The sequence below is a fragment of the Theropithecus gelada genome, chromosome 5, assembly GCF_003255815.1.
Source record: "Theropithecus gelada isolate Dixy chromosome 5, Tgel_1.0, whole genome shotgun sequence".
NCBI lineage: Eukaryota > Metazoa > Chordata > Mammalia > Primates > Cercopithecidae > Theropithecus > Theropithecus gelada.
In genome coordinates this window covers 138,161,872-138,177,846 of record NC_037672.1, presented here as the reverse complement: position 1 = coordinate 138,177,846, position 15,975 = coordinate 138,161,872, and the positions used below count along the sequence as shown (strand labels likewise).

The 15,975-nt window shown below is 40.3% G+C and overlaps 1 protein-coding gene across 1 annotated transcript in view; it reads left to right on the top strand.

Moving 5' to 3' along the window:
* RNF150 (ring finger protein 150) overlaps nucleotides 1-15,975 on the top strand; it is a 274,592-nt gene that overhangs the window by 221,076 nt on the left and 37,541 nt on the right. The window contains exon 6 of the mRNA XM_025386561.1: nucleotides 3,088-3,298. Coding sequence (XP_025242346.1) covers nucleotides 3,088-3,298 — 211 coding nt within the window. The remainder of the gene's footprint in view (nucleotides 1-3,087; nucleotides 3,299-15,975) is intronic.

Here is a 15,975-nt window from a genome sequence, read left to right as displayed (position 1 = left end):
CCATACCAACAGCTAGATCAACATTTTGAAAAATATGTCCATTATTATTGCATATGATTGCATTTAAGTATTTATGGCCAAAAAACAACCTGCACAGTACCCTCTCTGTGAAATCTTTTCCTCTTGAAAACCACCCCCCCCCATAGTTGGTTTTGTTTAATAAACACCTGTGTACAGCATATCTTTGAATAGAACTTTAAAGTTTTTCAAGTATTTTCTCAAATCCTCCCTTAATTGATTTAGGGCAGATATTAACATGCCCAAGTTTCCAGGGCAGAAATCTGAGATTCAGATCAAATTTCCAAGTCAGCATTTACTGAGCACCTAGTCATTGTCAGTGGCACTATGTAGGGGCTTGGAGTCCAAAGTCAGTAAAGTGTGGTTGCTTCACTTTACAATGTCTGGGGACTAGCAGAGTGAGATCAGCACATTAACTAATAGCCATACAGCATGGGAGAAGTACCTTATAAAGTGCTTCCAGGATCAAAGATGCCTTCCTGAGAGGGAACATGCCTTAGAAAAGGGGACAGTGGACCTGAGAATTAAAGGGTGATTAGGAATTCACGAGGACCCAACTTGAGACCTTGGGATAGGAAAAAGAGGGTGATTGGATCAAATGTCATCCTGAGCACAGGGACAATATAAGCTACAGTGTTGAGAGGAGGGAATGTATGGTGTGCTCCATGTCTCCAAAGGGTGAAGGTGAGGCCAGAAAAGTAGGCTGGGGCCAGACTCTAGAGCATCTGCCTCTGTCCTGCCAGGGAGCATGTAATTCCTTCCTTGGGAGAAGAGAAGAAACACACCTGTGGTGGTTTTGTTTTTTGTTTGTTTTGTTTTGTTTTTTTGAGACAGAGTCTCGCTCTGTCACCAGGCTGGAGTGCAGTGGGGCGATCTTGGCTCACTGCAACCTCCACCTCGCAGGTTCAAGCGATTCCCCTGCCTCAGCCTCCTGAATAGCTGGGACCACAGGTGCGCGCCACCACACCTGGCTAATTTTTTATATTTTAGCAGAGACGGGGTTTCACCATGTTGGTCAGGATGGTCTCCATCTCCTGACCTCGTGATCTGCCCGCCTCAACCTCCCAAAGTGCTGGGATTACAGGCATGAGCCACCGTGCCCAGCCCATGGTGTTTTTGGTTTGGTTTGGTTTGGTTTGGTTTTTAAAGAATGCTCTGATGAGAGAATGCAGACTGAAATAAACTGGAGAAGAGATGTAAGTAGATAGGGAAACTGGTAATGGGGAGAGAATGTTCTTAAACCCACTTGCTCATGTCCGATGTCAATCAGTAAATTTAGTAAATTCAGTGAATTGGTTATTCTATGAATCAACTTTTGACAAATTGAGTTTCAGTGAATTGGCTCCCTTCCAATACAGCTAGAGAGGGCAAAAAGAAGAAAGAATACAGGAAATAAATGAATGAGCTGAATTTGATGGGTTTATGGAATGGTAGAGCTCTCCAGCTGACTGTTAGGACACAGGTGTGGAACTCAGGAGACTGGCATTACACAGCTAAGAGCAGAACACCAGGGCAAGAGCCCAGCACTTTGCATTTCTAGCTTTGTGTTCCCTAGGAGTTGTAGGTTTTCTGTTCTGGTGAACTTGAAAAACAACAGTCATTATGATGTTAATTCAATCATTGTCAACCAGGGTTCTCCTCCCCTAATCCTGACCATCATGTTCTGCCTACTTTGGGAGTGTAAAACCATGTAATTATCATCCTTCAAGACAAAGCCGAAGTTCAGACCAGAGCAAAAGAAATCAACAGCTATTCTTAATACTGCTTAAGACAATATTCCTCCACCACCACCTTTTAAACATAATTTTGAGTTTGTGTAGAGACAGAACAACTGAAAGTCATTTGAAAAGCTGTTTGTGTGGCCGGGCGCGGTGGCTCAAGCCTGTAATCCCAGCACTTTGGGAGGCCGAGATGGGCGGATCACGAGGTCAGGAGATCGAGACCATCCTGGCTAACACAGTGAAACCCCGTCTCTACTAAGAAATACAAAAAATAGCCGGGCGAGGTGGCGGGCGCCTGTAGTCCCAGCTACTCAGGAGGCTGAGGCCGGAGAATGGTGTGAACCCGGGAGGCGGAGCTTGCAGTGAGCTGAGATCCGGCCACTGCACTCCAGCCTGGGCTACAGAGCGAGACTCCGTCTCAAAAAAAAAAAAAAAAAAAAAAAAAGAAAAGCTGTTTGTGGAAGAGATAGAAATATATTCATTTTTACTTCAAACCAGCAGAACTGAGACAAAAGAGTAAAACTTGCAAAGCATAAGATTTTGCCCAATAATAAGAGAGTCCAACAATGCTCTGTTCAACACAGAGTGCCTTGCAAAGTGGAGAGCTCCCATTGCTATGTTCTTCAAGGGAAGCTGTCAATGATATTGAAGAGGAAAGTGTCCTGTAACCAATGGGCAATTGAACAAGGGGGTCTCACCCTAGTCTTATGATTCTAAGAATTTAATTTAGAGGATTTGACAAATGTATGATCAATACCATATTAAGGACATAGGAATATTTTTCTATAGCTGGCTTTAGGCTTATGTTTTTCTTAAATGTAGCCTTACCCTGTGCTTTGTGTGTGTTTGAGGGTATGTATGAATCTTTAATGAACAAACCATAATGATTCAGATTCTATCCTCCCTCCCACTCTCATCTCATTAGTATATTTGTAAACAACACATGAGTTTTAAGGGGTAATGATCAGGCTACCAGCTACATTCTAGGTGTGGAGTAAATAATACTATATGGAAGGAAGTGCCTTCATTGTAAATTTCACATACTCCCCCTAAGTGATTATTTAAATGTAGAGATTTTGCTTATCTTGAATTAAAACTTTAATTTTTAACCTAAAAATTAAAAAGGAATCTTTTCAATCTAAAATGAACCTTTAGAAAGGAAATTTTGGAAGATCTTTTTATGTTAATCTTATAGAAGCTATATGTAGAATGTTTTTAAGTAAAGTGATTCAAGACGTAAACAATAAAGAACTTAATTTTTTCATGGAGACAAAATCTTTAGGCTATAGACATTTAATCTCTAAGTGGATGGCATGTACTGAGAACAGATCCTTTTCTACCCCATCAGCCCAATGCCGACTGCATGGACGACTTGCCCACTGACTTCGAGGGCTCTCTGGGAGGTCCACCCACCAACCAGATCACAGGCGCAAGCGACACAACAGTGAATGAAAGCTCAGTCACTTTGGACCCTGCTGTCCGGACTGTGGGAGCCTTGCAGGTGGTCCAGGATACAGACCCCACCCCCCAGGAGGGAGAAGTCATCTTTACTACTAACAGTGAGTTCTGCCATACTTAAAGTGACATAGCCGGAAGGGCTGTTGCCTTGTAGGAATTGGATAAAAATACCTTTCCTCAAGAAGAAAAAAATATTGAATGAGTGCATCATTGCTAGGTTCGTCTGTTATAACTGCCAGTTGTTAGAAGAACTGCCCTTCCTAGAGCCAGCAGGGCAGACAGCCCACATGGTTGTGTGTGCCCATGCTCCAGCCTGCCCACACACTGACACCAGGGCTCACACATCACAGCACTGCACACTCTCCATGTCCACTTCCCATGGTACCTGAGGCACATAGGGTCATGGATCTGGAGCCTCTCCGACTGGAGGGCAGGTGAGGGGAGCAACTGCAAGGGATGCTCAGCAGGACTGGGATAGGGCACAACCACACCCACTCACGTGCTTATGCTCGCATGTGTGTACACACATGCATTGGAGTCCCCTGAGTGTGCATGCGACTATATGAACTAGTCTGGACCACACGCAGGAGACTGCTTTCCTTGTTGCTGTAGGATGTGGATGTGAATAGCATCCCTTTAGATGGCCATATTTGCAAGAGACACTAAACCCCTGTGCACAGTGGCCCCGCATACTAAAATACCTTCTGGGTATTTTCCCCCATCTCCTACATAGACAGTCACTAAATGCTGTTCTGTTTGATGGTAGTTTCCATAAAAATATTAAATTATGTATATTAGCATCAAGATTGAGGTAAACATCTAAAGTACCTACTACTCAGTCTAATATAAGAGATAAAAGCTTCAGGAGTTCTAAGAAAATCAGATGCAAATTAGCTCAGGTTTAAGGTTAAAACAGTGAGTGGATATTGCGATTTTTAAACAAAGTGTATTTCTCTTGATAGAAGTAACCTATTCACTGTAGAAATTTGGAAATGTAGAAAAGCAGATTGAAGCATTTGGGGATATTTTCTTTGAAGTTGGTCTTTTTTTAACATATTTGGGATTTTTATAAAATTTATGAAAGCATGCTAAAATGTAAAGATATGTATTTTTCTGATGAAAAAACTTCATTGTTGAAAAATTGAAAGAAAAAGAAAAGACTAAAAAAGAATGAAAAAAATCACTGAGGGCTCTACTACTTGGAAACAATCACTCTTAACCTTTTGGTTTATTTCCTGATCATCTTTTATTATATAGCTGAGATGATCCCATGGGATTTGAACATTGAATATTGTAACCATACCATTTTTACAGGACCTTGACAGAAGGTGACTTGAAGAGGAGTTTGGTGAGAAATATCTGCACATGCAAGGTTTACTAGTTTTTGATAAATAGGACCTTTACCTTGAGAAACTTGACTTTTACAGATATAAAGATCTCAGTATTGAAAGGTTGACCGTTAGGCATTTAAAAGCCGTTAAAGATGGATTTTGATCCCTTTGTTTTGAAGGTTTAGACAGGTGCAGCCCAGTATTAATATAATGCAAGTCATGCATGTAATTTAAATTTTTCTATGGCCACACTAAAACATTAAAAAATAAATGAAGTTCATTTTAATAATATATTTTTACTTAACCCTGTATATCCAAAATATTTTACATTTTTTTGGTATTCAGTCTTCAGAATCTGGTGTGTATTTTATTTACACTTATAGCACATTTCAGAATTTTTTTTTTTTTTTTTTTTGAGACGGAGTCTCGCTCTGTCACCCAGGCTGGAGTACAGTGGCTGGATCTCAGCTCACTGCAAGCTCTGTCTCCCAGGTTTATGCCATTCTCCTGCCTCAGCCTCCCGAGTAGCTAGGACTACAGGCGCCCGCCACCTCACCCGGCTAGTTTTTTTGTATTTTTAGTAGAGACGGGGTTTCACCGTGTTAGCCAGGATGGTCTCGATCTCCTGACCTCGTGATCCGCCCGTCTCGGCCTCCCAAAGTGCTGGGATTACAGGCTTGAGCCACCGCGCCCGGCCAGAATGTTTTTAAATAAAGTGGCTCAAGAAGTAAACAGTAAAGAAATTAATTTTGTATTAAGACAAAATATTGTCTCCAATATTAAAACTATTGAGACAATATTTAAAACTATTAAGACAATATAAACTTATATTTATCTTCAAAATTAAAACTATTGAGACACTATAAAACTAATTTATCTAGCTACATTTGAAATGCTTAGTAATCACATACAGCTAGTTGCTACCATATTGGAGTGCATAGATCTAGAATCCTAGTACTTTAAATGAAAGAGAACGTTAAAGGTCATTTGATTCTTACCAAAATATACTACTAATTTTTGTCATGAGAAAATTATGCCCCAGAGGACTAAATGTCTGACTCAGGTCAAATAGTAAGTTCTCTTTTTGGTGTACCAGGTGGTCTCAAAATTTTTCCATTTATTGGACATCTTTGGTTACCATCACACAGATGGCCATAAGTGATCTTAGTGAAATATATTGGAAGGTCTGATAAAATTTTGCCAGCAGTTGAAAAACATGTAAGGCATGAGCATGCTTTTGAGAACAAAAATTTTTTAAAGATCATTATCCTTGCAAAAGAATGACCATTTGATTTTCAAGAGAAGGTATGTCCTCTGTCAGATTCCTTATTTTGAAGAGTGGCTACATACTTCATACATTTTAGCAAAGCCAAGATGACAAATAAAAAAGCATTTTAATTTAATGTGGGTTAAATTACATCCAAAATAAAAAATATGTAAATATATTGTGGGTTAAAATACTTCAAAAAATAGAAAATTATGATCTATATCCATGTAATTTGTAATCCCTAAACTGTTTTTGCATAAAATAGACTCAGAGTGTTTAGTTCATAGCGACCATTCTGTAGATGTTTATTGAATGACTTGAGGTAAACGTGTTCAATCTAAGCTTGAAATAGAGACCTTCTGTTCATAACAGAAGAAAAGAATGCCAGGCAATTTCGAAGGAAACTACTGGTAAAGATGGCATAAAGAAATAAGAGTGGTATGACAATACCTACAGTCAGAAGACTGATGGCATATATAAATATGGCTATCGGTTTCTTAGTATAGAAACTAAATTTTCTCACGAAATATTTTCCCTAAACCATATATTTCTGGTTAGTTTTATTTATTAGGATTTCTCAGAATTTTACAAATATGAACACTCTGGTTATTTGTTAATGGTTATACCATTAACTAAGTGGCTGTAATTCCTTAGGAGAAAAAGCCTCTGCTCTGTACAGATTTTTTTAATTGCCTAGTGACTTACTCAAATAAAGATTTAATTAATAAATGAACAAACACAAATGCATAACTAAATGAATCAAAAGATTCAAGTTTTCATCAACAGTATTGTACTCAACTCTAATGCTATTCAAAAATCATGAGGAGATAGACATAAGTGTTGTCGGATATACAATATTGCTATAAATTGCAAATAAATAACCCAGTGGAGGTTGGACATGACTTTTCTTCAAATTATTCTTTCCCCTCCTCACATCTCCACAGACCCAGGAAATTACTAGAAAGGAAGAAATAGCAGCAGCTAACAAATACGTTGTACCTATTACGTACCAGGCACCCTTTTAAGCCTTTTTCATGTATTAGCTCACCACAACCCTATGAGGTAAATAGTATTTTTATCTTCATCTTACTGATGCAGAAATGGAGGCATAGAGAGATTAATGTCACTGATCCAAGGTCATAAGTGACAGGTGGGGCTGGAACTCACTGGGCCACTGGCCCCAGAGCCCAGGCTTAGCGACGCTATGCTCAGAGACAGAACGGGCGGGGAAATTAACACAGTTACCTAGTCACTTCCCATTTAGTTTATTTGTTCAGTTCTTCTGTTTTTCTAAATCTCTTAAAAGATCAAAAATTTGTTTACTTCCTACTTATACTCTCATTCCAACCTCTATTCATTCTTTCCTGGCCCATGTGCAATAGATCAAATGCATGTCAAAGTCATTTCAGCACTCATGGAGCAAAGATGTGGAACAGATTGCCTTCAGACTGAAAGTAGAAAAATCTAGCATTAAAGGATCATCTTCAGCTCCCAGGGAGAAAAAAAAAAAAATGAAAAACATTTGCAGAGCCAAGGAAATTCAAACTTGTTGCAAGTCTGACACTGGAAGAAAGATGTTTTTAAGTACATATTTTTAATGTTTCTGACATTTCCCCTTTTAAAACCTCACACGGCAGTCCTAGAACAGCGTTTCTCCTCCACCTTCATGTGAGTGGTCATTTGTATGAACGCCCACACATCACTCACCAGTCTTTATCTGTAGGCCTGATCATGCCAAAAACATACTTTGCCTTTAACTTCTCAAGCTCAGGCTGCAGATTGTTGGATTTGCTTCCACAGGGGAAAACAGTTCCTCAGAACCAAAGGAAAACACAGCGAAACAGACAGCCCTGTATGTTTGGAGACTCAAGAGAGAAGCTAGAGAAAGACACAGAAAAGATGACTTTATTATACCTTCTTAAAAACGTTGAGTGCCACTCCACATCTTGGGGAGGTCTGAAACCTTCCTGTGATTTTTCAAGGAGGTTGTTGACATCGCCATTCATTTCTTTATTCCCCTTACTGAGTCACTACACAAGTCCTCTAGCACTGCCTGCAGATCGTTACCCACTTGGCCCTTTTTCCATCTCAGACTAGAGGGAACCAACTGTTGGCCCATGGAGGGTGGGAATGGCAGAATCAAGATATGGCACATCTGCCCATACATTCTGAAAAGCACTTGGCATGATGTGTCTGGCCAGGAGACCTGGTCTTCAAACTTTCAGAAGGAAGCAGTACACATGAATTAATGTAAAGGCTAAAACTTGGCCAGTTGAAATGAAAAATGATATGGATTTCCTCTGGGAAATTTTCCTTTGCTAACTTCCCATTAACTCTGATCCTTGGGGAAAGAGGAGTGTATCTAACGTGTTGAACAGACAGTCATCCCTTGATACCCACAAGGAATTCATTCCATGATACCCCCTTTCCCCCAAAGATACCAAAATCTGAGGATGTTCAAGTTCCTTATATAAAATGGTATAATATTTGCATATCCTCCATACTTTTAAATCACCTCTTGATACTTATAATACCTAATATTATAGTTGTTCTAGCATATTGACTTTTATTTGTATTTTTTTTTGTTGTATTATTTTTATTGTTCTTTTTCCTTGAATATTTTTGAGCCACGGTGGGTGGTAGACCCAAGGCTCAGGCAGATGTGGGGGACCATTCAAAATGCATCTTTATTTTTGCTACATTGACACTTAAAATGTATTCAGTGGTTGTCAGAGTTCCTTGCCCCTGGATGAAAATTCTAGCAGGCCCAAGATTTTTCTGCTACTCTTGGGTAACTGATAGTTCTAAGAGTACCTTTAAATTCTAAGAGTCCCTGTAAGTTGCAAACACAGACCCCAAAAAAATTTTTTTTTTCTGCTGGGCACTGTCCCTTGTATTTCCTACAACTTGGGACAGATGGGTCTCTCTTGCTTACTCATGAGCATCCTGCGCACCCAGGAGTCCATTTTCAGCCTCTGTCTCCTAATGTCTCCTCACCTCTCCAGGAGCTCCTTTTGGGTAGGGCCCACATTAACCCCATTCACCTCTAGGACACTGATACATCACCTGCCCTGACAGTCCTCTTCGAGGACAGCAGCAGTCTCCAGCCTTTGACCCCACGAAGGTCTTGGGCATCCTCTCAAGGTTGCAGGCAGGAAGGAGACTGAGTTCACGAAAGTTTGAGACATTTTTGCTGAGTCCAACCTACAGGTAACATATTTCAAAATCTTGTTGAGGATTCCCTTGCAGCAATCCCTCACAGGCCTGGGATTGGAACATGCCCGTTCTCCACCCCTTTCACTAGAGGAGCAGGATTCAGCATGACATCTCTCTGTCCATTGACAATTTCTTTACCAATTACCCCATCTTCTTTTCCTCCTTTTCCATTTTTATTGCCTCAAAACGGGTGATGGGGTCAAGAATTACCGAACAGGTTCCCCTTTATACATTTCATTGCACATCTGGCAATGGGGCACAGAGCAGAGTGATGGGTAGGGGAGGGAGAGTCTGTCTCCTGCTTCTTTGTTATTCACGTCGCTTCAGTAGAAACTGAGGCAGAAAGAGTCCCATGAAAGTGCAAGAGAATTAACTCCTAAATGTCTTGATGGTTTTCAACTAAGGAGCACATTCTTAGCCACTATCTCTACTAAACTACAGGCCCTAAAATGGGTTAGCCTTTTTGGGAAAAAAAAAAAAATACATATATATGTATATATATTCGCATACATATATATATATGTGAATACTTTTCAAAATGCACTTACAAGACAAAATTGTTAAAGCACAGCTGAAGCTACAGCACAGAGAAAAGTGGTTTTCATGCCAGCTCTGACACCTACCACTGCAAAACACCCAGGAGCTTTCCAGGGACACATACTCCAACTCATTATGGGAAAAACTTCCAAAGAGTTCATTCAGAGGTTTGTGTTTAGTCTGCAAGGATTTGCTTTCTCTAATTTGGGGAACTCAATATAAACTTCTCTATGGGATTCATTGCTCCCAAAGATGCATTCTCTTAAAATAAGGCCAGAAATGACATTTATTCTTTATATTTTTTAAGTTCCAAGTTTATTGAGGGACCAATTGATGAAGTATTTAGAACATCTCTATTCAAAACGTGTAAATGCCTGTAGCCCTGCTCTGACCACAGCCCAAACAGCAAAACAAGAGAAAGAATGTGCATTCAGGACTTTTTCAGGGAAGCTCTGTAAATCAAGACAACTGAGACAAAAAGGGAGGGTTGGCATAAATTTCACATTTCTGTTTCACATGTGCAGCTGCACGTTGCTGCATTTGCACAACAGCAATGTCCAGGTTTTATGTGACTACAGAATATACTGGTGCCCTCAGAAATAAACACATTTAAATCAACCATTCCAGTATTGATGAGGGAGTTGCAAGAGTGAGTAGCCATGTCTGCTTTTTTGATTTGCATTAAAGCCTGAAATGGCGAAGTCTCTGTTCTTGACTATGGATAAATATGCCAGCTGGAACCAACCAGGAGAATGATCTCCCTTGGTGCCTATAAGATTCACATTAGCCCTGGAAAGATGATTGCTTTGATTTGTGAGGACATTCCATTGTGGCAGGCAAGAGAATTAGCCAGCCATTTAAGATTTTAGGCCCCACTGTCATCTCCCCTTCAGGAAATAGTTAAGCCACAGTGACTACTTCTATATAAAACAAAGCATTTGCAGATTGTAACACTACTCCAGACAGTCATTTCCATGACTCTTAACGTGCCAGTCCCTGGAGCAACATCACCCCCTTACTTCTGAGCCCTCTAGCTCACCAGCTCCATGGCAGCTTCACGAGAGACACAGCTGTTCCAAAAAGCAAAGATCTCTGCAATAAACAAATGCCTCCATCGTCAAGCTTTGCAGATGGCAACTATCCAATCCATGATCCACAGGGTTTTCCACGATAACATTTCTCCTCCATTGAAAACACTTGCCAATCCAAGAAAGCCCACTGAAGGAGAGACTGCCAGGCCTTTCCTGTTTTGTGTGCCTGCTACTTCGGACAGGGAGGGTTGAGGATCTGCAGATTCACAAACAGCCTGTAAGAGAATCAATCAATTTAGACCGTAGATATATTGCCACTTGGAGCATTCAGCCTGAGTATGACACAACCACTCACCCAGAAGAAACTTGTCTTCCTGAACTGAAGTAACTCAGCCAACAGATTAAATCCATTCATTCATTGCTAGGAGATTGTCTCATATGCCCTGAGTTACTCATTGATAGCACCATCTCCAATGGATTAATTCCTCACAATGGTGTCTTGCTTTTGACATGGCTCAGCAGCTGTTACCAGCATGAGCCGGGCAAAGGGCTTGGGGGACAGACCTGCAGTTTACCAGACAGTGACACACTGTGCATGGATCTCGGCAGTGAGGCAGCAGCTGATGGCAGGAAACACAACTGACAGGTCAGCACTTTTTCAGTGTCTGAGGAGGGTCTCGTGTAAATAAGATAACATTTCTGTTTGCATTTCGATTCTAAAGCAAATCATGGGGAAGTGCCATCATTCAGAGATTAAGAAAGCAGGAGCAGCTGAAAATGCCTCTTGGCTCACATAAGAACTGGCTTTGAAAATTCAGAGTCTGAGGGTTCTGTAAGTCAAAATATTTCAGAAGTGAAATTCAGTGGTTCAGAAGAAAGGAAAGTGTCACTATTAGAACATCATTGGAGCTACTTGAGGTAAACTGATATCATGGAAACACCACTAGCCAGAGGCAGGAAAATTGGGGTCTTAGTCCTGGTTTGGCCCCCAGTTAGCTGTGTGACCTTGAACAAGTCACTTACCCTTTCTGCATTTCTGTTAGGTGATTTCTAAGATCTTTTTCAGGCCCCTAGTGCCATGATTAAAGTTAGAACGCCTGTCTTAGCGCCTTTCCAAGTCTCACTAGAAAGGTTCAAGGTCTTGCATCCTCACTTACAAGCCCTTCTCGCCATCTTTCTCCTTCCGGCACCACTGAGCCAACCTAGCAAGGAACTGTGCCCTCAGCTTTCTCCCCGCGCCACATTCTTCAGACTAGTGAAGGTCATTGTGAGATCCAGCATCTGCCTATCTGCATTTCAGATGAATGGCTGAGAAGACAGCAGTTGGAGGAGGCTGGAACAGCAGCACAGTTGGCCTCCGTCCACAGCTGTAGCCTGGTCTCCTTCTGGGATTCCTATATGCAACGGACCCTGTCTCCAAACATCACGGTCCTCTGCTCCCAAAATGCTGTTAAGCAGTATTTACCTGGTTCTTATACAGACTTTAGTATAAATTTTAACAATAATAGTTATGATAGCAGGTTATTTAAGCCAAAATGTTGTGTAGAAATAAATATTGAAAATTTAAATTTGATCTGAAAATTAAATTTAAAAAATAAGGAAAAAACAAAAAGGTGTGTTGACATGCCATCAAATAACGAATTCACTAGTTCAACACGTACTTTGCTTTAACATCCCCTGCAAAAATGTGCTTTTTACTACAGTGAAAATTATGCCTTTGCATGGTATACTTGGCTTCAGAAAATGTGTACCAAATTGTAAAGAGCGTTGCCTTTTTACATGCTATATTTGCATTACACTAGCATACAGGTTCATTTTATAAGTTAGTGACTTTCATTTTTACAGTAAAATTACTTCCCAGTGCTCACGCTAATAACTTGCAGCTACCCTATATTTTTTCCATGCTATTGGCCTCCTTAGTGAAACAATCACCAACCCTGTTCATTCTGCTTTTTAAATATCTCTCCATGTGCCATTTCCCTCTGCCACTACTATAATTCACGCCCTTATCAGCTCTTATCTCCCTGTATCTGGTCCTACCATCCTCCAGTCTGTGCTCATCCTGCTTCCTGGGTAGTCATTTATAGAAACCTGTTTTTGTCAGTGTTTTGCTCCAAACATTTTTATTATCTATGGGTTACAATCTCCATCTGCCTAATCTAACAAAATCATTAAGCATTTGGCCTCTGCATCTTTCTCCCTGACTCTTCACCACTCCCATCTGGTTCTTTACACAGAAGCATTTTAAGCCACTTGTGGTTCCAGGTACACTGTCCTCCCATGCTTCTCTCTCCACCTGCCAAATCCTATGTATCCTTCAAGCACATCTCATCTGCTGTATTCTCTGAGATATTTTCTCTGCTCCTCCAAGCAGAATCTGGTGTTTCTTTTACAATTATCTACTTTCAAATAGCTATCTCTGATACAATTTCTTGAGAAATCGCCCGTTACTCCCTTAAATGTATAGATCCTCAAAGGCTTGGACTGTGTGACTTTTTACCTTTATGTTCTAAAACCCAGCACAGTCTATGGCATACAGTTAGATTTAATAAACATTAGTTGGATGAGTAAATGAATATGTTGAATTTTAAGGGAAACCAACAACAGTAATGAAAGGTAAAGGAGAATGTATTGCAATGTATATTTATATTTTGGCTGCTAATGAAAATAATAAATATATTTTCCAATGATATTCAGGCTGGACCAAGGCACTAGCAAACAATTCTCTGTATAGCCAGTTTCTCCGGAACGATAGTGTGACCCTACCCCTGTGTGAAAGAGGAGCACAGTGTTAAATTGGTCCCCCATCACAAGAGGAGAGGGAGACTAATGCCTTGTAGAAATGGACTGACGATTTATTATTTATCGTTATTGATATTGTACTATGCAGCAGAAATGGAATTAAAAGCATCAGAGAGAGATGAAATAGCGGAAACAGCAGCAAAGGAAAATGTCACGGAGAAAGATTCTAACGTCTAACTGTGCATAAATTTCTGCAAATGCCCTGCTAATGTCATAAAACCAAATGCCCAGAAACCACTGAAGACTTAAATGCAGCTTTTCATTTTTGTTTTATACCATCTACATGACCCTTACTATTTTATATTAACCCATGATAAATAAAGATGACCCTACTGTGAGATAATGTAGGTTTCAAAAAACTGCATGACTTGGGAGTCAGACAGATCTGGACTCAAATCTTGGTCTGGCCACTTACTTACTAGCTGTCACCAATTCACTTAATATCTCTGGGCCCCAGTTTCCTCTTCATGGAAATTGTCAAAATAGAACCTACCTCATAGGTTTGTTGTAAAGATTAAATGAATCAATATATATATAAAGTTCCTAGCTTGGTGCCTGACACTTAAGAAATTATAAATGTTACTTCTCTCCCCACCCCACACACCACCTCTTCATGAGAATGATATTGGTCAGACACATCATGGTATATATGTTGATGAAATTGAAATTTCTAGATATAAAAATGTCTGCAGGGTATCTTTGTCAGTTTCCAAGATGTAGTGTCGAGGCCTGAGAGCTCTAGATTGTATCCTAAACCATCTGCTTGTGGGAATGAAAACTGGCATCACCTTGCTCTTCTTCAGTTACCACGACTATTTTAGTTCCTGAGCAGGATGGCTTGCTTGCTTGTAGTTATTTCTCTTTTTCTCTAATTGATCATTTGAGTGTTACTGAGTTACTAGCTACAGTCTTTATGACCATGATCTCATATAAAAGTATGAGTGTCCTTATAACCTTATTTCCAGAGAAACATCTGAGGTTATCAGCATCATCACTAGTCAGCCCATCAGTAAATCGGCAACCCGTTAGTGTCAATTCCTAGAAAGTTGTAATTATGCCCTTTCTACACATGACTCTGTATTGGTTATATTCAACAGACAGTGGCCCTGCCAGTAACCTTAGTGTTTTGAGCATAATGACCTGTAGACAACTGCTCTATGAATAAAGCAGCAATTTCAGATTTCTAGGTCTTCATGATCTTTTTGTGTTTATAAGTTGAACCTCAGGGGACAACTTAGAAGAAAATTTTGGAAATATCCACGCTATTAGGTTGGTGCAAAATAAATTGCAGTCATGGCAGAAACTGCAGTTTCTTTTGCACCAACCTAATCTCCAAGTTTGCCGCAAATGGGACACAGAGAGAGAGAGAGAGAGAGAGAGAGAGAGAGAGAGAGAGAAAACGTACTAAGATACCTTTTAAAATACAGAAATATCTAACTCCCTCACCAGTTTCTTCTGTGGTGATCCTTACTGCAAGTTTCTCCTCGCCTTTGGGGAAAATTTTTCAGGGAAAACTTCTGGAGAAAAGAAAATATATTGCAGCTCAAGTGATTTAACCAGACTCTCCTCCCCACATCTCTCCAGGACACAATTGTGGTTATCAGTTAGGACACCCTTCACTTTGTTTGGATAATTTGGAGCGTGCAAGGATGCTTAGAAGACAGTTCTTCCTCCTCGCTCCATAGGCTTCCCAAGGAGCACACACCAGGACACCAGGATAAGAGTCAAGCCAGGTTCCTTGTGCACACACATACACATGCATACACTCATGCACACACACACCACCACCAATCTCCAGCCTTGGCTTATCATTCAGAATAACTGGATAGAGTTCGATGTAGAATTAGATGTCTAGAAATTTCCAGGATTATTCTAGGCAGAGGTATCAAACTGGTGCCACCTGTGACTCTGCCTGCCTACATATGAAATGTGTTTTGTCTTCAGAATGCTTCTGATAAAGTTCAGTGAGGAGCCCACATTTAAATTTGGCAAGGTTTTACATAGAAACCTGAATTTTTAATTTGGAAAAGCTGGAAGCTGCAGGAATCCTGGGCCACATTTCCTTATGGTGACACTTGGTTCAGTCTTTTTGAGGCAAAGCAAGTCCTCTGCAGTTCACTGCAGCCTTGCAATCCCAAATTTATGGACAGTTTCAGGGCAGCAGTACTTCTTTCACACACAGTGCTAAGATCAATGTTTTGAATGTTCCTATTAGATCTCATTTAAAAAAAAAAAAAAAAAAAACCCTATTAGTAGAATCACACTGATACCTAATGTTCGCAGCAGGGAGGAACAATTAGTAGATTTATAGACTAGAGTTCCATCAAAATTTTTTTGTCAAACAAATCACTCATTTCTCTAAATTAAGACGTATGCCTTAATCAGGGCTGTCAGCACAATAAAGTATTGGCTGCATTTAATACTCCTGCTGTGCACAAGAACAGTGGAATGAATTTTTTTTTTTTTTTTTTTTTTTTTTTTTTTTTTTTGAGACGGAGTCTGGCTCTGCCGCCCAGGCTGGAGTGCAGTGACCGGATCTCAGCTCACTGCAAGCTCCGCCTCCCGGGTTCACGCCATTCTCCTGCCTCAGCCTC